Raw genomic sequence first — 21,216 nt, 5'->3', positions numbered from 1 at the left:
GATCCAGTGCTATAATGTTACATTAATTCTGCTTTCCAAACAAAATCCAGCACTCAATCTGCTTTCTACCAATGAAGTAATTTCATTAAATGTGGCAGCCAGAAAATGTAAGCATAATAAGCAATGAATTAATACCACTAATACTCAAAATGACCAGCATTTATATTTCAAGGGAATCAAGAATTCTGGTCATAGAGGAAAGAAGAGATGAAATTTATAAAAAAGATTCTTCATAAAGAGCAAATAATTCTAGATATTGATAATCTTACAGGAAAAGATATATTAAGAATTAAAATAAAAGGGATGCCTGGGTGGCTAGTCAGTTAAGCATCCATATTTAGCTCAGGTCGTGATCCCAGGGTCCTGGGATGGAGTCCGGCATCCTGCTCCTTGCTCGGCAGGGAGCCTCCTTCTCCCTCTGCCTGCTTCTCCCTCTGCTTGTGCTTGCATGCGCACTCTCTCTCTGACAAATAAATAAATAAAAATCTAAAAAAAAAATAATTAATTAAAAAAAATAAAAATAAAATCTGAAGAGACGCCTGGGTGACTCAGTCAGTTAAGCATCTGCCTTCGGCTCAGGTCATGATCCCAGGATCCTGGATCGAGTCCTGCATCGCGTTCCTTGCTCAGCAGAGAGCTTGCTTCTCTCCCTCTGCCTGCCTCTCCCCCTGCTTGTGCTCTTTCTCTGACAAATAAATAAAATCTTTAAAAAAAAATCAGATATGAAAACTGCGGTGTTACTTAATTCTTTCATGGATGGGCTGAAGGAGAACAGAGCATGTGGCTACAGAATCCATTGGTAAAAAAGACAGTTATCATTAAAGTCTGCTAAATTCTCTTTACCTCACTCACAGAGCCCAGCTGTTATGTGGGAAAAAAAACAAAACAAAATACTAGGGGTGGGGAGGACTGAAACAACAAAAACAAAAAGTACTCTGCCAATAAGAGAAAATCATAATTTTAAAAGATCTGCCACAAGGTTACTTCTTCCTTAATCAGTTAAAATGGTTTTTATTTAGTATTCTCTTAACAAAAAGGTGACCTAGAAATAGGAATTCTATCTTGCAAACAATCAGTTCTCCCATTGCTTGATTTGCTGGGAGTAGTGAATGGTTGGATCACCTTCTTAGCTCCCTGTTTCCAGAAGTTACTGATGTCATAAAATCGAGGCAACGACCCCCCCAAAACAAAACAAAAAACCAAAAAAAACCCCAAAGAACTCACCTTCTAAACCTCAACTCACAAGTTTGCAGAAAATGTTTTCAAACAAGGGAGTTATACTTAGAATTTTTTTCACAGTTTTCTAAAAATTCAGGCACTGATTGCTGTTATCAATTCCACTGCTGCCTGATTGAAGGAATATCTAGTTTTGTAATTTCTTGCTCATTAGGCAGCAAGCCTTTCTGAGATACATTAAGATTTATGGGACTCAAAATGTCAACATCAAAAGTGAGTATTAAAATCAATATCCAGTACTTTTTAATTTTTTACATGTTCCATTTATTAAACTAGCCTATACTATATATACACACTATATACATATACACACACACACATACATATATGTATAGATAGATAGAAGGCATCAAGGGATCTTGGCAACGCAAAGACAAACACTCAAAAAACAGCAAATTTACTTTCTGAGACACTACAAAGTAACATTATTTTATAAATTAAAACATTAATGGTATGACACACAATCAGAAGTTGCTCAACTTACCATATGTAAAAGCTCTCCTAAAAGGATGGTAGCTCTAACTGAGATATGGTCATTGCTGTTCGTTATCACTTCAACCAAACCCTTTGAAAATAAAAAGAAAATATTATCATTGCAAAATAGTATGTAGGAACACATTTATGCATCATATATGCTTGATGCTCTGAAAGAACTTTGTCAGAGAAAATTAAAAAAATAAAATAGAATAAAATAAAGTTTGTAAGTCTTACCTCTAGAAGTCCATTACGAATAAATGCAGAGAGTATCAGTGCCAAATAATTATCCATGAGGTCTGGCCTAAAAATAAATACAGCACAGAAACAGTTTAAATACTGTTCAATATATTACATAATTTAACATAAAAACAGTAACTGTAATAAATTTGGACTATTTCTCTAAATTCTACCTGGATCTGGCACGATGAGGAAGAATAGTTTTTGCCTCAGCTGCTACAAAGCCATCTGAAAGCCTCCAACTGTCCTGGAATCTGCCTGGATCTAAAATAGTTAAAATTAGGTAGTTAAAAGAAAATGAGAAATTACTAAAACACATTAGTTAACCATCCGCTAGTCAGGCTATAAATAATGTTGTAAAATGTTGGCTAAAAAAATAGACTGAGGGGTGCCTAAGTGGCTCAGTCTGTTTAAGTGTCCACCTCTTGACTTTGACTCAGGTCATGATCTAGGGGTTGTGGGACTGAGCCCCACGTGGGGCTCCTGGCTTAGTAGGAAGTCTGCTGGAGATTCTCTCTCTCCTTCTCTCTGCTGCCCCCACCCCAGCTAAAATAAATAAATAAATCTTTAAAAAATATTTTAAAAAAGACTGAAAAGGCATACAGAAAATAAATGATTTATTGATGTACATAGATCTAAACTTCTTTCATTTTGGGACTTAGGAGTCATTTGGTTAAAATAAAATTATAGTGAGAATTAGATAATCTAATTCGAGAATCACATCAGTTTCTTATCTCTGCTCGCTCTTTCTTTGTCCATTTTTCTACTAATTTCACTGCTCATTTGCGATACCTAGGGAGATAATAAAGAAATTAACATTTCTTATTTTTAGAAATTTATTCGAGGTCTTATTTTTATATTAATTTAATGCTATGATGATGCAGTGAGAAAATGGTATTCAATATTTAGTTCAGTATTTTGCCTTTGAGGGACTCTGTGTATTAGATAAACCATTTTAATAATCACAGTGTATGAACAGATACAAATGGACTTCAATACTTACCTACACTGAGCAGTGCTTCTATGAATTCTTCAGTCACAACAGGTAGAGGAAGACGAAATATATCATAGAGCACTTCAAGCAGACCTCGCTGCAAGTGCAAATAAATACAGTTCACTTATTTTTATGGAATGAATCTTCGTTTAAATTTAAAAATTTAAAACAGATGTTTTTAATGTCCTATTCACAGAAGAAAAACTGTTTAAAACAGGACTCCTTATTTTAGAAAACTGCCATTTCGGGCCTATAGTAGAGATAACTAAGTCGTGCTTATTACTACATACACGATTTAATCTTTTCAATTAATCTTTTATTATCCCCATTGCAGTACATATGGAGAAATAGATTTACAGGCTAAACGTAATTTGCCCAAGGTCATGGAGCTATGAAGACTAACATCAGGAGTCAAATCTCAGTGGCCAGACTCCAAAAACCATGTTCTTTCACCATCTGTGAAGTAAGCAGTCAAGTGAATTGCTCCAACCTTTAGTTCCCTGCTTAAAGATCTTTCCATCTATAATCACATTCCTTCCATTTCCATTGTCTAAAGGCTCTTCAGTTCACATTTTAGGCAAGGAACCCCTAGCTAATATTTTCTAATATTTTTCAGCTCCAGGTTTGGCTCAAATAAAGAAAAACAAGAAAAGGGCAAATTTTATTATTTGAACACGATTAAAAACATCTAAGTGGAAAATGAAGAACTAAAGAGTTCATTTTTTTCCCTCCAATTTCAATTTGTTTTAGCTGTTTGATATAAATTGCTGTGCACTAATAATTAAGGAATATATCTAATAAATAAGCATATACATATAACAACCCAATTTTAATGAAAACCACCACTCATATTATAAAAACAGAAGTCAGAAGGCATAAGATACATAAATACTGTATTGACTTTTTACTAAATATATTTCTGTATTGCTTGAATCTTTTACAATGAGAATGCCCTTCTCTACTATTTCCATTTTTAATGAATAAAGCATAATTAACTTCATATTTTTAATCCAGTTTTTAATTCAGCCATAGTTCTTAACAACATCACTACTTCAAATTATTTGTATTAGCCTTAGGGTTTAACTAAGTAGTATTTATTTACGTATTTTATTTATTCATGTATTTTTTCAATGCTCTATGATACAGATGAATAATTCATGAGGAAAAAGCAACACCTGAAATAATTTTTACAATTAATTTCCTCTGTTAAAAGTCTGGGAATGAAACAATTAGAGTAACTTTTGCCTACCCTTATTTCCATATTTGGTATACAAAGTACTCCAATTAGAGACTGGATCCCGGAGTTGCCAGGTTTACACAAATTAATAATACCTAAAGAGGATAAAAAAGAAAAAAAAAATCAGTGATCTAAATTTCAAAAAAAATCTATAGCAATGTATTCATAATATAAAATGTTATATTTTTCCAGATAACTCCAAAATCATGCTATTATTTCGTTATCATAAGTAACATTTCCCTGACTAGAGATTATCAATAATTTTATCATATGAATTCCTTCTTCTATTTGTTGTATACCCAAACAAGTGCATCAATCTGACTGCTTACTACTCCTATTTGCTGATGAGTGATTCTCAGAGTCAGAATATTGGAGACAGTAGGACAATGCTCTGTCTCTCTTAACCAATACCCCCTTAACCTAAAGTGAAGTGAAAAAATTTGCTTGGCATTTGTCTTTTAAAAGTATAATTCTAAAGTTTATTGACTACACAAAAAGACTATAACTGGTAGAATTCAAACAATCTGTACAGATTGAAATTTTAAGTGGGAGAATCAAACAAAGCACATTAATATCATGTCACAAAGGAAGATATGTGAATAGCCAATAAACACATACAAAACATTCAGTATCATTAGTCACTGGGGAAATCTCAGTCACATTCACAATTAGATATCATTACACACTTGCCAGTACGGCTAAAACCTAAGACAACATGAAATGACTGACAAAGATGCAGAGCAATTAGAACTTGTATATGCTAATGAAAGGAGTATAAAATAGTGTAAGTATTTTGAGAAAAAGTCCGGCAGTTTCTTATAAAACTAAACATATATCCACCTTGTGACTCAGTAATTCCATTTGGTTATTTACCCAAGGCAAATGGATAGCTCATGTCCACAGAAAGACTTTTTGATCACCCAGGTAATCATTAGCACATTGGCTTACAAATAGTCAATTTTAGTAATTTTGCACAAATCCCTCTCACTCTAATAATAACATACAAAGTTAAGACTAGGTTAACATCTAAATTAGATGCTGTAATAGTAATTTAATATTTGAAAAAATAATCAAGTTTTTCTTATTAAGCAGCACAGAGTACTTACCTGCCCATGACCGGAATGTTGCTATGATTCCCATTTTACTGGCTAGAAACCTCGCTTCTCTGTCTTCTCTTGGGGGGGGGGGCACAAGGGGCAGAGATCAAAGAAATTAAATGTTAAAATAAAAAGTGAGATTTTCCTCTACTGTATCAGGAAAAAAAAACTATCACTAGTTAACATTTAAATATTTTCACAGGAAATAAAACATTAAAAAAAAAAGGTCAGATCTATCTCAAAGAAAATTATCCAATTATATACTGACCCCCCCACCCCAATTTAAAATTCCCAACATAGTTTAAATTAAGTTATAAATTCCACTTTTCAATTTAGTTCTAATTTTCCTGCTCTTTCTGAAAACTATTCTTAGATACTTAACACCTTTAATTCAGCACTACTGACAACACCACCCTATTTAATAAGCATCCCTGTCAAAAGGCTACCCCTTAGCAAAGAAAATTATCTCTTATTTTTACCACATGTATTCCTTTTTTAAAGTTTGTTTGTTTGCTATGTATGTATGTATGTATGTATGTAATCTCTATACCCAGTGTAGGGCTTGAACTCACGACCTCAAGATCAAGAGTCACATTTTCTTCTCACTGAGCCAGCCAGGTTCCCTAGCACATGTATCCTCTTACTTGAAAATTCTTGCCCCAAACTTACTTCAACATTTCTTTTCTTTTTTCTTTTTCCTTTTCTTATTTCAGCATTTCTAACATGCAAGCTCAACAACCCATATAGTCACTGATACAACTAGATATTATTAATATCACCAGCTATTTTCTTCTAATTGTGTATCTAAATATCTCACCATTCTTTCGTAAGCAATAGTTACAATTAATTAATCAAGCAATAGAACTATTTACATTCATTAAATATTTCCTACATATGGCTTACGGCCAGTTTCAATACTTAACAGCAATCTTAGACTACTTATGCCACCTCAACCACCACTACTCTCAACTGTGTTTTTTCCTGTGTTTTTTGTCTTCCCTAATAAAGTCCTTAACAGGTGTGAGAATACAGAAACCCGGAGAACTGGGAAAGAAAAAACAGAGGGGTTGAATTACAAAAAAAAAAAAAAAGAGAGAAAGAGAGAGAGAGACAAAATCAGTTAAAGAACAGTGAGTAATCAGTCTGCAAAAGAGAAATGAAACACTTAAAAAGACATACAAACAAGCCACACTAAGCTCTGCAGCATCAAATGAGAATTTAACAGAAACTAAAACGAGGAGATGGGGTGGTGGAAGAAATGAGAATTGGACAATTATGGGATAAAGCTTTCAGCGCTCCTTCTCTTAAAAATGTTAGTGATGGGCGCCTGGGTGGCTCAGATGGTTGGGTGTCTGCCTTAGGCTCGAGACATGATCTCCAGATCTGGGACTACACCTCACTATGGGCTCCCAGCTCAGCGGGGAGTCTGCTTCTCTCTCTCCCTCTGCTCTGCCTCTTCCCCTGCTTGTACTCTCTCCATTTCTCTCTCTCTAATAAATGAATAAATCTTTAAAAAAAAATGTTAATGACAGGAGCGCCTGGGTGGCTCAGTCGGTTAAGCATCCAACCCTTGATTTCGGCTCAGGTCATGATCTAGGGTCATAGACAGAGCTCTGCATCAGGATCCAGGCTGAATGTGGAGCCTGCCTAAAATTCTCTTTCTCTCTCTCTCTGCCCCTCCCCCCCGCTTATACTCGCTCTCTCTCCAAAACAAAACAAAAACAAAAGTGACTGCCTGGTAATCAGTTCTCTAACCTATTCAATAAATTTTTAGTATTTTTTAAAAAGTCACTCCATTTTCCCTTGTTCCCTGGCCATAATGTACCCATATTCCAGAAATATCCATACTCCAGGAACTAAATGAAAGTAAAAAACCAAACAGGTAAGGAAGGACTTTGGTGGAATGTACCTTCCCCCTCCAACTCCAAAAAATAGCCAGGCTCATCTCTCACTCATCCTGGTAGGCAGAATTCTAAAAATATCTGCCATCTCCTCAAGATTCCATGCCCTAATCCCTGGATCCTGTTAATATGGTATCGTTGTCATGATTGTGACTAATTTAATGTTATATAGCCTGGCAGATCTTAAAAGACAGGGAGATCATCTGGTACGCTTGGTCCTAAGCGGAGTTTTCACTAGCTAGTGGCAGAAGAGAAAGTCNCGCTTGGTCTAAGTGGAGTTTTCACTAGCTAGTGGCAGAAGAGAAAGTCAGAGAGATTCAAAGCAAAGGATTAGAGGAATTTCTGCTCTGTTTGAAGACAGAGGAGCCACATGCCAAGGAAAGAGGATGGCCTCTGGAAGCTGAGAGTTCCCAGCTGACAGCAAGGAAACAGAGACCTCAGTTTTACAACAGCAAGGAAGAAAATTCTGCCAACAACCTGAATGAGGTTGGAAATGGATTTTTCATCAGAACTTCCAGATAAGAGCTATGCCAGACTTCTGACCTACTGAACTGTCAGCTAATAAACTGATGTTATTTTAAGTTGCTACATTCATAGTAATTTGTCATGTAACAGTGGAAAGTGCATTTCTCCCATCAATAAGGAGAATGTTAAAGGTCATAAGGAAAAGCCAAGAAAGGGGCCTAAGAATCCCAATTCACAACTTAGTAGGAGTAAGATCTGAGAAGTCTTACACAGAGAGCATCTATTTTGATTTCTTAGCTCAGGTCATGAAGTGTTAGGGTGTGATCAGTCCATAGTGACAGGAGTAATTAAAGATATAAAACCACTATTTTCCATAAAAATGAAAAACAATGAAAAATGAAAAACAACAGAAATATCCCCATTTCACAATATTCTCAAACTTAAGAATTTAAAATTATATACTATCAAATAAGTGCTTATGTCTGCAATCCAACAATCCTACTAGAAAAACACTTCATAGCATATTTATTGTAATAGCACCAACTGTAAAATCTTCACAGATAATACATTAATACATTGATCCCTGAATCAATTTATAGTTACCCCAGAATATCTCCAAAAAGATGTTGAAAATTACCCTGCCTCATTTCTAGAAAACAACCTTTATTCTATCTCCTTTTATCCCCCCAATAACCTTACTTTCAAAATTCTACAGAATATAGCTTTCTGCTTACTCAGTTTGTTAAGGCAGCTCTTCATTCTACTCCCTGTTGTTATTTCATTCTTTTAGTCTCTCAATGTAATTATGCTAAAAATACATACAATAGAAAAATAATTAAAGATCTAGGTTTCTACTGTAGCCTATCTTACACTATTTTAAATAAGAGATTAATTCTGAGTCTAAATTTCTCATAATTTAAAAAAAATTTTTTTAAAGATTTTATTTATTTATTTGACAGAGACAGCGAGAGAGGGAACACAAGCAAGGGGAGTGGGAGAGGGAGAAGCAGGCTTCCCGCAAAGCAGGGAGCCCGATGCAAGGGCTCGATCCCATCATGACCTGAGCCGATGGCAGACGCTTAACGGCTGAGCCACCCAGGCGCCCCTTAATTTTTAATTTTTTAAACCACAGCTAATTATATTATGAGAACCACAATGGAAGTCCGAGAAATAGAAAATTTAAACTCACACTGCTCTGACTCTACATGCAATCAGGCAAATCTAAAAGCTTTAAAAGCAACATACACACTTCCTTAAAAATTACTAGGAACAAATGGTACTTACTTGAGTTGTCCTTCAGCTGTATCTGGACTATGTCTGTAGTGAAAATCAGTATAGGGTGCTAAAATTCGCTAATAAAAAAAAGGAGAAAAAGAAGAAGAAAAAAGAGTCCTTATTATAAAACACATTGTTCCTGTAACAAGCTAAAATTAATTTCATTTCTCTGTATCTTTATTGGGTATGCTGTTTGAGAAACTTAGTTCTTCAAACTCATCATCAAGGAATATATGAGTGATTTTTTATTTTTAAGATTTTATTTATTTGACAGAGAGAGAGAGAGACTGAGCGCATGAGAAGGGTGGAGGAGCAAGGGGAGAGGGAGAAGCAGGCTCCCCGCTGACCAAGGAGCTAGATGCGGCCTCAATCCCAGGACCCCGGGATCATGACCTGAGCTGACGGCAGACCAGACTGAGCCACCCAGGCACCCAATTTGAGTGATTTTTTAATGTACAAATTAAATTTCTCAACTTTTAAATTGAGGTATAACATACATATATAAAACAGTGCACAAACCATGAATGTAAGGTTTGGTGTATTTTCTCAAACTAAGCGCATTCCTGTAACTAGCACCAGATGAAGAAAACATTAGCATTCTTAAAGCCTCCTTATTCCCTCTTTCGATTCAGTCACTACCTACCCCAAGATAATTATCCTGACTTTTTAAACTATGACTTAGTTTTGCTTACTTCTGAACACTATTAAGTGGTTCTATTTTATAAATTACATTCTCCTTTTGGTGCTAGTATTAACCTAATCTACATAAAATTCTAATGATTTAGACAGACATGCTAGAGAACAATACATCTTTTATACTTTGCATAATTTCATACCCAAATATAAACAAATCCGTGGTTTAATTTTACTCTGAATGGTATCTGCAATGGACAACAATATAGTACATTCACAGATAAATTATAAGATTAACTTGCGGTAATTCTCTTCCAACCTCCACTGCATACTTTATTATAAAAAAGAGTACAAAGCAATATTATTATTTTAGACTGTAAAAAACACTGTAGTAAAAAAAATTGTAGCGTGTTTTAAAAAGAAAGATTCATATTCTATTTCTTTCAAGTATATATGGTCATTAGTTGCTATCAAGCGCTTCTAAATTCAGAGAATTTTAGCACGGGTTAATAAATAAATAGTATATAATTAGCAGGAGCTATTCACAAAATTAACATAATAAAGTTCTTAAAAAGAAATGGTTCTCTTAAACAAGTAGGCAAATGTATATGCAACCTTACTTGTGCTGTAACTGGCTTAATAAAGTTTTCACAGATAATAAAAAAATAAACTTCACTTTATATGTTGATGAAATATTCTTGAGAATAGTATTTTCAGTTCAGTCTAAACTCAATGAGCTATAAAATATTGCTGGGGATAAGCCAATCTTAGTTTATGTTTGATAATTAACGTTGTGCTACATCTATTAATTTAAAAATTTCAAAGTAAGACTATGCATATATTTAAAGTCATATTGTAAAACTAGGAAAGGATATCGAAGTTCCTACCTCTAATTCTACATCAGCTCGCACATATTGTCGGGTCTTTGGATGATTAAGGAGGTGCAAAATTGTAGTAATTAGGGCCTCATTTATTCGACTTAATTGGCAATCGATCACATTTTTCAGGATGGTGTTTAGTCCACCTCGAAGGGCCACCACCTCTGGATTCTGAAGTGCTAAAATAAAAAAGAAAAACTTAATAAAGCATATAGTAGATACCTAATAAATAGTAATCAGAAATCTGGGATTTTATCTTGAAACAATTTCCTTTCTGACTTGAAGAACTTCCTAGTCAAAGACATTTAAAACGTGGATAAAATGTATCTAATAAGAGTCACTGACTATACTTTTCCCAAAACCCTGATTGTTTTTTTAATGTCTTTGAATTGCTTTTTTATATCCTTTGTCTATTTTTTACTGGAATGGTTCTTCTTTCCTATCAATTGCATGAAGTTGTTCATTTAATGGGAATATACTATTAGCCTCTCATCTATTTCATATCTTTTATCTGCTTTTCAATTTAACTTTAGATTTTAATCTCAGATTTTAAACTCTGAAACTCTTCCCTTACTTCAAAGATCAGGCATTTTCTGTTCATGCCCGCACATATATCTGTGTGTTTTAAATGAGTTCATGATTAACATTCCAGTTTTCAATCTGTCAGGAAATTGAGTTTTGCCTAATATTGATAAGCTCAATCTTTTTCCAAATGTTTAATAAATTATTCCAGCATGCTTCCCAAACTGATTTTTATCCTTTTGATGTACTAAAGTATTCTATATACCAGAGTCTGCAACTCAATTCATTTTCATTTTTCTCTCTTAATAACCTAGTTTAATAATTTTTATAAAAATACACTTAAAAAAAACCCTTTCCTTTCCCTTCCCTTCCATTATTGTTTCTCAAAAATGTTTCTGTTTATCCTAAGTTCAGAATTAGGTTTCCTCTATTTTTTCTAAATTTAGGTATATATAAATTACATACAGTAGAATTCACAGATCTTAATAGTACAGTTCAATAAATTTTGAACAATTTTTATACTCTTGTAACCAATATCCAAGAAATTTCATCATCCTAGAAAGTTCCCTCATACCACTTTTCAATCAGTATCCCCTCCACTACACAACTAATGTTCTCATTTCTACATTACTAAGAATCAACTTGACAAATTCAAGTGTCAAAAGTACCCCTTCCCCCCGCCAAACACATGCACAAGTCATACATATTTCTTATGAAGTTCTGTTATATATAGTTTTCTTTTCTACTTTGGAAATAGTATCTTTTTTCTCTAATACATTTACTGATTCTATTGCTGAAACAGAAAATAAATCTATCGAATTTGTATTTTCATGTTTCCACTCTCTTGAATTACTTAAGTTCTGTTTGTCAGTTGAGTCAGTGTTTTCTAGATATATCATCTACAATATGTAAACTTCATTTATTATTTTAATTTACTACCCTGGCTGAAAATTTTTAGCAATATTAACTTAATTAGCAATTCAAAGTTTATAGTATTTATAGGGATCCAGCATTAAGAATAATACAGTGATCTGAAATAAATATTCTAGAATGTTAACAAAGGAAGATTTAATTATTTTATATATGTGTATAGGTATGTGTGTGTATATCTATGTGTATATGCATTTAAAATGACAGCTTCATTAAAAAATTGGTAGGTTCCAATATTTTAATACTTTCAATTAGATTACATAAGAACTCTGTTCCTTGAAGTAATTTTTTTAAGACAAAACACTACATTTTTATCACGTGGAGAAAATGAATGAGTCTTTTTGGAGGCAATTATTTCATCAAGTACTTCTATGGTTTTTATCTATTGTGTTTTCTATTTTTTAAGTCAACTTTGGAAATAAAATTTTCTCCAAAAACCCATTCACTTCAATAAGATTTTCAAATACTTATAAAAGATATTTCATAATTTTAAAAAACTATTTTTTCTTCCTCATTTGTATATTAATCTTTTGTTTCCCTGACTTACATTGAGTTTTAAACATTAGTGTATGTTTGTGTACCTGTGTATGTTTCTCTCCAACTAACGTGGATTGTTTTAAATTATCAATCTTATTATCTAATTAGGACTCTTAATCTCATTGTTGCTTTCCTCCTGCTTACCTTAAAATTGATTTTCTTTCCTCCTTTTTCTATTTTCTTGGGCTCATGTACTTATTTTCATTTCAATTAAGCTCTTTACTTAATTATAAAAGCATTTTACGATAAGAAGTTAACTCCGAGTATAGCTTCTCAAGCATCCCATAAATTGACATGTAAATTTTTATTATTTTCAAAATGTCCTTAATTAACTTTTTTACTTTGTCTTTAAATAAATATGTACTGTGAACGGTACCTTTAAGTCTTCAATAATAGGGCTTGATTCTCTTAATTTAGTTTACGATTTTGTTATTAACTTATTTATTATATCAGAGTGAACGGAATCTACATCAGCTCTACTTTTGGTGGGAGAAAATTATCTTCTCTTGTCATTTAAAATTGTATTTTTTGGTTTTAAGTGAGGTTGAACTTTTTAAATAAGTTGATTAGCCATGTATTTCTTTGAGAATTATTTATTTTTCCTACTGATCTGTATATAAATAAGTTATTTACCTATCATGTTTGTAACATTTATTTTTTGTTTGTTCTGGCACTGCATGTTTTTTTGTTTCCTTATAATAAACTCTACAGTTGCTGAAATATGTTTATTTCTTTTGATAATTTAAGACTCTTTTTCCTTACAATGATCAGATAAATGCTCATCCATTTTTTCCATTTTTCCCCATTTAACTCTTTAATCCTTTTGCATTTAGATTTTTTTTTAATGTATGACAGACTGTTTTTTAACCCACATCAAGATATACTGCAGTTAACTAATATCTGAGAACGAGATTCTAAGCAATTTTATTCTGAACACTGGAATGTGGACAATTCCTATAAACTAAATTTTCATATCTTTTTAGCAATAACTAAAAATTAATGATGAAGGGGGGTAAACAGAAGGGGGAATGAACCACGTGAGACCATGGACTCTGAGAAACAAACTGAGGGTTTCAGAGGGGAGGGGGGCGAGGGGATGGGCTAGCCCGGTGATGGGTATTAAGGAGGGCACATATTGCATGGAGCCCTGGGTGTTATACGCAAACAATGAACCATGGAACACTACATCAAAAACTAATGACGTACTGCATGATGACTGACATAACATAATAAAAGATTTAAAAAAATTCACATATGAAAGGCATTTTAAAATGTCATATTTTTATATTCGTTCTAAAACGCTACATTTTTATCACGTGGAGAAAATTATGACCCAGTTCACATTAAAAAATGTTACATTCTTATATATATACTTCCTAAAACGTTTCATTTTTATTACTTGAAGAAAATTCTGACCTAGTTCACAGATAATGGCAATGCATGCTCGGACCATTCTGTCTCTTTCTTGAAGTCCATCATTTCCAACTGCTATTAATGAGTTGGCCACAGAGCTAGGAAACAAGGAAGCATTCACAGTAATCATCTGTAACAGGGAGGAATCAGAAAAAGAAGTTATTTACTTCATAATACATGTTTAAAACCAATTTTGTTCATATTGAGGTGTTTATAACCATAGAACATTTATAAGATCCAGGCATCAATTTTAATCTTCTTCATATGAACATTTCAAAGGATTACTGTAACTAATAATCGGTGCAATAAATGTTAATAATCGTTACTATGGAAAAATGTTGGCTTTTTAGTTCAGACTATAAATCAATTAAATGACAAGATTTAATGCTTCTAAGATTCTAAGCTCCTCTCAAATAGGAACTATATTTTATACAACTGTTCAGTACCTAGACAAAGGAAATCAGTGGTAACAACAGCTGTCAACACACTACTGTACTATTCCATTCCTGACTCTTCCCCATATACAATCTCCACCAAGTCCTGTCCTACCAATTCACCTAACTATCCATATTCTCTCTCCCATCAAACTCTAATTTGGGTCCTCATTCTTTCTCACTTTACTGCAACAGATGCTTAATAACCTTCCTATCTCTAACCATCACTTGTTGCTATGCCAAAAGGTAAAGTTAGTAACCCATAATCTAGTTTTAATATTTCAAAAAGTAGGATGCAAAGAGTAAGTTTCTGGTGACAAAACTTTGGACGAATCCTACTTTAAACGAAAAGTTTAATTGGCAAGAATATATTTGGAATACTGAAAACAGACAACATATCTTCAGTTTAGAAATTAGAAAGAAAACAAATTATGTCGTTAATGACTGTTTAATAAGCAAAGACTGGTAGATGAACAATTTCAAAATAACAAGTGTCTGGAGTAGGGATAACTGATCTGTATTGGATGTTACTGTATTTTTAATCCTATGTATCAAGGGCAAGTGATTCCCTAAATTAATCCCGTTCAACTGTAAAAAATCTATGGTATGTTAATCTCTTACTACATGAATAAAGAAATAATATATGAGCAAAATTGATGGCTTAAGTTAGGAAGGCAGTGAGCAGATTTTCAACTGGATAAAGAGAAGTTAGCAGCTGAAAATTGGGAAAATTATATAGAAAATGACAGAGACAAAAACCAGGAAGAATTTTCTGGACTGGAGAGAAAGGGGGCGGGGGCGAATCAGAGACCCTGAAAGCAAGCACAAACAAAAAATCTTCCAAATGAATGAGACAGGTGAAAGAGAAAGAAAAAAAAACACATGAATATTCCTTAATACTCATGGAGTAAGCTATCCTAAAGCAACAAATGTTTCTTCCTTTTCTTTAAAATAAAGAAGATTAATACTTACACAGAAAATTTGAAAACTTTTAAAATATATACAAAAAAACCCACAGTGACCTAGCCATTATAATATTAACATTAATTTCTACTAGCTCAGTTGCCAAGATGTTGCTGAAAAAAAGAAATATGTGCTTTCGTTGTTAAAAATACTACTGAAATTACAGTTCCTCTAGCCAATAGAGGCCACTATTCATTCAGCAAGTATGTTTTCCTTTTAACTCTATCTGCTTTTAGCTAAACCAAGGAGGAACCCTACACCATAATTCCTCCTCTGAGCCTACATCTTACCATCAGGTATAAGCTATTTTCCTGCTCTTAGATTCACAAATGATACCTGCCTCAAATTATTCTGTATTTATGAATATAACAGAAGAAAATAATATTTTTGTAATAGCATTACTAAATTGTTAGGGGTCTGTTTACTTTTACAGGGCTGTTTTATAAACGAAATTGTAACGTGCCAAAACATTTTACAAAACTGAAATAAAATATTTACTGAATAATTCAAAGAAGCTGAATGTAATTGTTTGAATCTATCTGGAATTGTATTTTCTTCTGCAGGCAATTTTTAGGGCAGCAATTCTCCAAGTGTGGTCCAGGAAGCAAGGGTCTCTAGGATATTTTCAGAGATTCTGTGAAGTTAAAACTATTTTCAAAATAATACAAAGACATTATTTGTCTTTTTTACTCTCGGTCTCTCAGAAGTATATACTGAAGTTTACCAGAGGCTCCACTGAACCTGAAATCACAATAGACTGAATGAAGAACCAAATATGACAATCTAGCTACTACTTGCCATCAAGACAAACACTAAAGACATTTGCAAAGATCGAAAATAACATCATTCTGTTATGTTTCTTTTTGGAAAATATATTTTTACAAAAATATGTTTATATGTGATGGGTTTATTATTTTTAATATGCTAACATATATTTTAATTGCTCACTTATAACTCTTAGTATGATAAACACTGACATATATTCCTCAAATAGCCAAAAAGTTATTCTAGGTTCTTCAGAAACAAATTTTATTTTCTTATCCTGAATTCTCAAAATCATGGCAGGAGAGACTACGAATAAGTAAAAACCATAAATCTAATTTTTAAATTTAAATTCAAGGAGTTAAATCACAGTCCCAATATGATACTTTACCTATAACAAAAATATTGTAATCTATCTTCAATATCACTCTTACTAGAATGTAAATTTGTTTTAAGACATTCATCCATTTACCTCTTCCTTACTGTGCTCACCTGTGGGTATTACTATTAACCCCAAGGTGGACAATTGGAAGAAAAAAGAAAAAGAGGAGATCTAGTTACTGTACAAATCCAACACTCTCCCATTTCGAAGTATGCACTGAATTCAAAGGCGGGTAAAGAGGAGAAGGGTTAAAATTTTTATTTTTTCAAAAATAATTTTAATAATTTTAGATGTTTTTACATTAAGATAACTATAAACTGCCTAAGTTTCATAAACGTTTAGGATGAAACTGGATACTTAGGATGAAACATGAAAAAATTCTTATGTAACTATGTCCTAACCAAGTTAACTCTTAGTTCACTGTTTTGCCATTAGGGTATCTCATTAAATAACAATAAAAAATTCCTCGAAAACCTCTCATTAGAAGCATTATGGATTATCCTTAACACCCTTCTCTACTGCAGAATTTAGATTTCGACCTATCCTGTACAATGATCTGAAATGATTATTGAAACTGCCTATGGACAATTAATCTTCAGAACAACCAGTTTGTAACTCTTTGTGACATCCACTTAATGGTATTAACTCCAAGCATACAAGTGAGAGAAAAGGAGAGTGGGGAACAAGTAATCCTCTTTCTCCAATAATATATCAAAAAGCAGTAATTTCATTTACAGGTCTACCAAAGGAAGAAATACGGTAGTTCTTCCCCACTCCCTTATCCATGGGGGATATGCTCCAAGACTCCCAGTGGATACTGAAACCACAGACAGTACTGAACTCCATATATAAACTATACTAAAAATCTACTGTTGACTGAAAGTCTTACCAATAATGCAATTAACACATATTTTGTATGTTATATATACTATGTTCTTACAATAAAGGAAGCTAAAGGAAATGTTAAGAAAATCGTAAGAGATAATACATTTACAGTTCTATACTCGATTTATTGAAAAAATCTATGTAAGTAGACCATGAAGTTCAAAGGTCAAGTATACTATTTTTTTTTTACTATACATACATAGCTACGATAAAGTTTAATTCATAAATTAGGCATAGCAAGAGATTAACAATAATAAAACAGAACAATTATACTATAATAAATTTTATATGAATGGGGTCTCTCTCTCTCAAAATAACTTATTGTACTGTACTCACCCTTCTTGTGGTGATGTGAGATGATAAAATGCCTATGTGATCAGATGAGTGAGGTGATGATGTAAGTACTGTGACATAACATGAGGCTACTACAGACGTTCTAACCGTAAGGCAGAAGGAAAACCATGGCTGACCTCAGGAAACCGAAACTCAGGATAAGGGGGGGAAACTACTATATTCTTTACAGTGAATATTGTATTAAAAAATATTGTCCTAGTTGTACCCAATCACAGAAAATAATTACACAAAATATTTATGCTTAACTCTAAGTTTAACAGACCTATTTACCTCATAAAATTTTAACAAGCAAAAATGTTTAATGAGAATTTAGCCTTTAAATTTTAACATAAAGATTTTACAAAACAGTCTAAATCTAAAAATGTAAAATACAAAAATCTGCCTTCTCTCTCATAGAGCGTACCTTTCTGACTAATCGAAGTGCTTGTGTCCTCTCTACCTCGTTGCTCTGCTGTATGTCAATGCACCTAAATAATACACAAAATATTTAGTTATTGATAAAAATTTTTATTAAACAATTTTTTGAATAATACCACCAGGTCAGACCCATCTTCATAATGTTAATACGGTATTTAAAAATTCTAACATGATTTTAACACCAGCAGACATTTACTTAGTTAACTTACATCCAGTTCTCTTGTGATATTTGCCATAATAAAGTATTTCAAAACTATTTCATTTAAAACTCCAGAAAAGATAGTTATATTATACATCAACAGAGAAATAATAAACATAAAAGCAAAGTATCAGAAACCTACTGAAAAAAGAATTCCTCTATCTTTGATAAAAATTTGCAATTTTATAAAAATGGTGAAGGAAAAACACTTCCAGCTTATGTTTTAGTTTAAATGTGATTTTTAGGGGCATATGGGTACTGTCGGTTGAGCAACTAACTCTTGATCTCAGCTCAAGTCTGTCGGTTGAGCAACTAACTCTTGATCTCAGCTCAAGTCTTGCTATCTCAGGGTTGTGAATTCGAGCCCCATGTTAGGGGTTAAAAAAAAAAAGTGATTTAACCAGGGTCTACATTTTATATATTATGACTATGTTAAAAGTCTTATATACTAGCCACAATAATTCTATTTTACCAAATATAATGTAATCTCTAAATGCATTTCAAAAATTAATGCTCAATCAGATATTACTTAACTGAATTTTTCTGTAAAATTTATTAAATTACTCAATTTCTTAAGAGTCTTTAGTTTATACAGCCAAACAATTAATTTTTCCTTAAGTTCAGGTAGTTCACTACTCTAATCAATACATATAGATAATTTGCTACTCAAGAAGCATTTCTTCTATCTGAATTCAATTAAATCTAAAACAATTTAAGAAATAAACAGAATTCAATTTGTGGCCACACCAGAGAGGCTGATCAGACCACCCCTCTAGCCAAAAACAACTGTAAAGGGTAAACAAAATACTTTTTAAAACTGTTAAAAGGGCAATGGATTATAATCCCTGGAAAGAGACACAGAAGCTCCACATCCAACCAGACTTTGGTCCTAGGGGCACCTGTCAATCCCCAGTTTTAGGGGAATAGAGTCCTGGCAGAAAGTAAAAATCTTTCTAGACTGGAGAGACAAGTTGAACTTTAGGGCAGCCAATGTGACTGTGACTTGAGGGAAAAAAAAAAATCCCGGAGAAAGGAAAACATAGGATAGTGAATGCAAATATTCATGCAATCTCCTCTCCAAGGCACTTGTCAATCTCTATGTTGTGTAAAAACAGAGTAAAAATCCAAGGAACCAAACAAAAAGCTACTACCAAGAAGCTAAGGAAGTAAGCAGAAATCTGAACAGGTACACAACACTCTAGATAGATGTTACAGCTCAAGGCTGGTCAAAGCGAAGAGGTTCTGCAAAACATCTACAACTGTCATTTGAGATCCCAAATAGCCACTCCATAGACCAAAGGGAAAGCTAAAACCAAATTTTAGCAAAATCAGTGTGATAAGCCAACATTCCAGAATAAAGCTTAACTCTCTTAAGAGGAAAACAGCATAATCTAGAGCCAAATATTCTGCATATGCGATGTTCACATCCAATCATGTACTAATACGGGGTATGCTTTAAAATAAACAAAGGGCCAAGTAACTAAAACCAAGAAAAGAAAATGACAATAGAAACAGAACACAGGTGATTCACATATTAGTGTTGTCATAAGGCTATAAATCACTATGATAAATATGATTAAGTAAATAGAAGGAAACATGGAGAAATAAAGCAACGACCTAGAATCTTTAAATAAGAGTAAAACAAATGACAGAAATACAGTAACTGAAATTAAAAATTGAAGAGACTGATTTACTAGCAGGATGGAGGAAAAAAACATGTGAGTAGAAAGTAAACACACTGAAGCATAAAGATTAACAAAAACTGAAAATACAGTAAGGACATCAAAGACATGTGGGACAGTGGACAGATTCAACACTACACAGCTGGAGTATGAGAGGATATGAGAGAAGAATGAACAGAAGAAAACCTTTAAAGTAGCCAGAAGAGAAAAAGATACATCACTTCAAAGAAGCAATAAGAAGAGACTACGTACTGTTCACCAGGTTAAAAAAAAAAAAAAAAAAGTCCAGAAGACAATAACTTCTTTGAAGTATTAAAAAACAGGAACTAGTCATAAAAACAGCCTTCATATATGAAGGCAAAATAGAGGCATTTACAGACAAAAAAAAAAGATGAAAGAATTCATCCTGAGTAGACCACTAAAACAGTAAAGGAAATTTATCTAACAGAAAGTGATGCAAGATGAATGAAAATGTACAAATGCAAGAAGGAAGAATATTGGAATGGGTAAGTAATGTAGGTAAATATCTATAGTTCCAGTTTGGGGCACCTGGATAGCTCAGTAGGTAAAGCGTCTAACTCTTGGTTTTGGCTCAGGTCCTGATCTCATGGGTTGTGAGATGGAGCCTTGTGTTGGGCTCCACACTCACCAGGAAGCCTACCTAAGATTCTCTCTTTCTGCCCCTCCCCCCATGCTCTCTCGCTCAAATAAATAAATAAGTTTTTAAAAATATGTATCAATAGTTCCAGTTTAAAACAGTAACAAAACTATCCTGTAGGGTTACAAATATATGCAGAAATAAAAACTATAGCAATAATACAAAAAGCAGAGGGAAGATGATATAAACTATAAAAGGTTTCCTACATTGTTCTGGTTGTAGTAAAACACTAAACCTGAATATCAAGGACACAAGTTGTAATCTCTAGGGCAACTGCTGAAAGAAGACAAGCCTTTACAACCAAGATATTAATAGAACAGGGAAAGAAATTCTTGATATTCCAAAAGAAACAAAAGGAGAAACATAAGAACAAAGAACAGATGTGACAAATCTCAAGAAAGCAAACAAACTCATATGAGAAAATTAACAAGAAGAACAAACTCATAAACATACATATAATTATACTACATAAAGCCCACAGACCACGCATATGAAAATCCACTAGACACAGTCTAAATATTCCAATTAGAAGACAAAGACAGTCAAACTAGATTTAAAAATAAACAAAAAACCTATATGATGTTTATAGGCCAGAAACTTAAATATAAGGACAAAACAACAGAAAGTAACAGGATGGTAAACGATATA

The 21,216-nt window shown here is 33.1% G+C and overlaps 1 protein-coding gene across 7 annotated transcripts in view; it reads right to left on the bottom strand.

Annotated features, from left to right (window-relative positions):
• RICTOR (RPTOR independent companion of MTOR complex 2) overlaps positions 1–21,216 on the bottom strand; it is a 116,243-nt gene that overhangs the window by 38,408 nt on the left and 56,619 nt on the right. For all 7 annotated transcript variants that reach the window (XR_004624309.1, XM_034656975.1, XM_034656977.1 and 4 more), the window contains 10 exons: positions 18,016–18,079; positions 13,836–13,962; positions 10,440–10,609; positions 8,929–8,996; positions 5,288–5,355; positions 4,194–4,276; positions 2,954–3,041; positions 2,124–2,214; positions 1,948–2,014; positions 1,721–1,801 (listed from right to left, as the gene is read on the bottom strand). Coding sequence is in view for 6 of the 7 variants with exons in the window: in XM_034656975.1 (XP_034512866.1) it covers positions 1,721–1,801; positions 1,948–2,014; positions 2,124–2,214; positions 2,954–3,041; positions 4,194–4,276; positions 5,288–5,355; positions 8,929–8,996; positions 10,440–10,609; positions 13,836–13,962; positions 18,016–18,079 (907 nt within the window). In the remaining variant the exon portion in view is untranslated. The remainder of the gene's footprint in view (positions 1–1,720; positions 1,802–1,947; positions 2,015–2,123; positions 2,215–2,953; positions 3,042–4,193; positions 4,277–5,287; positions 5,356–8,928; positions 8,997–10,439; positions 10,610–13,835; positions 13,963–18,015; positions 18,080–21,216) is intronic.

This window comes from Ailuropoda melanoleuca, chromosome 3 (assembly GCF_002007445.2).
Source record: "Ailuropoda melanoleuca isolate Jingjing chromosome 3, ASM200744v2, whole genome shotgun sequence".
NCBI lineage: Eukaryota > Metazoa > Chordata > Mammalia > Carnivora > Ursidae > Ailuropoda > Ailuropoda melanoleuca.
Note: the sequence above shows the minus strand (reverse complement) of the source record. Positions and strands in the feature narration are given on the sequence as shown.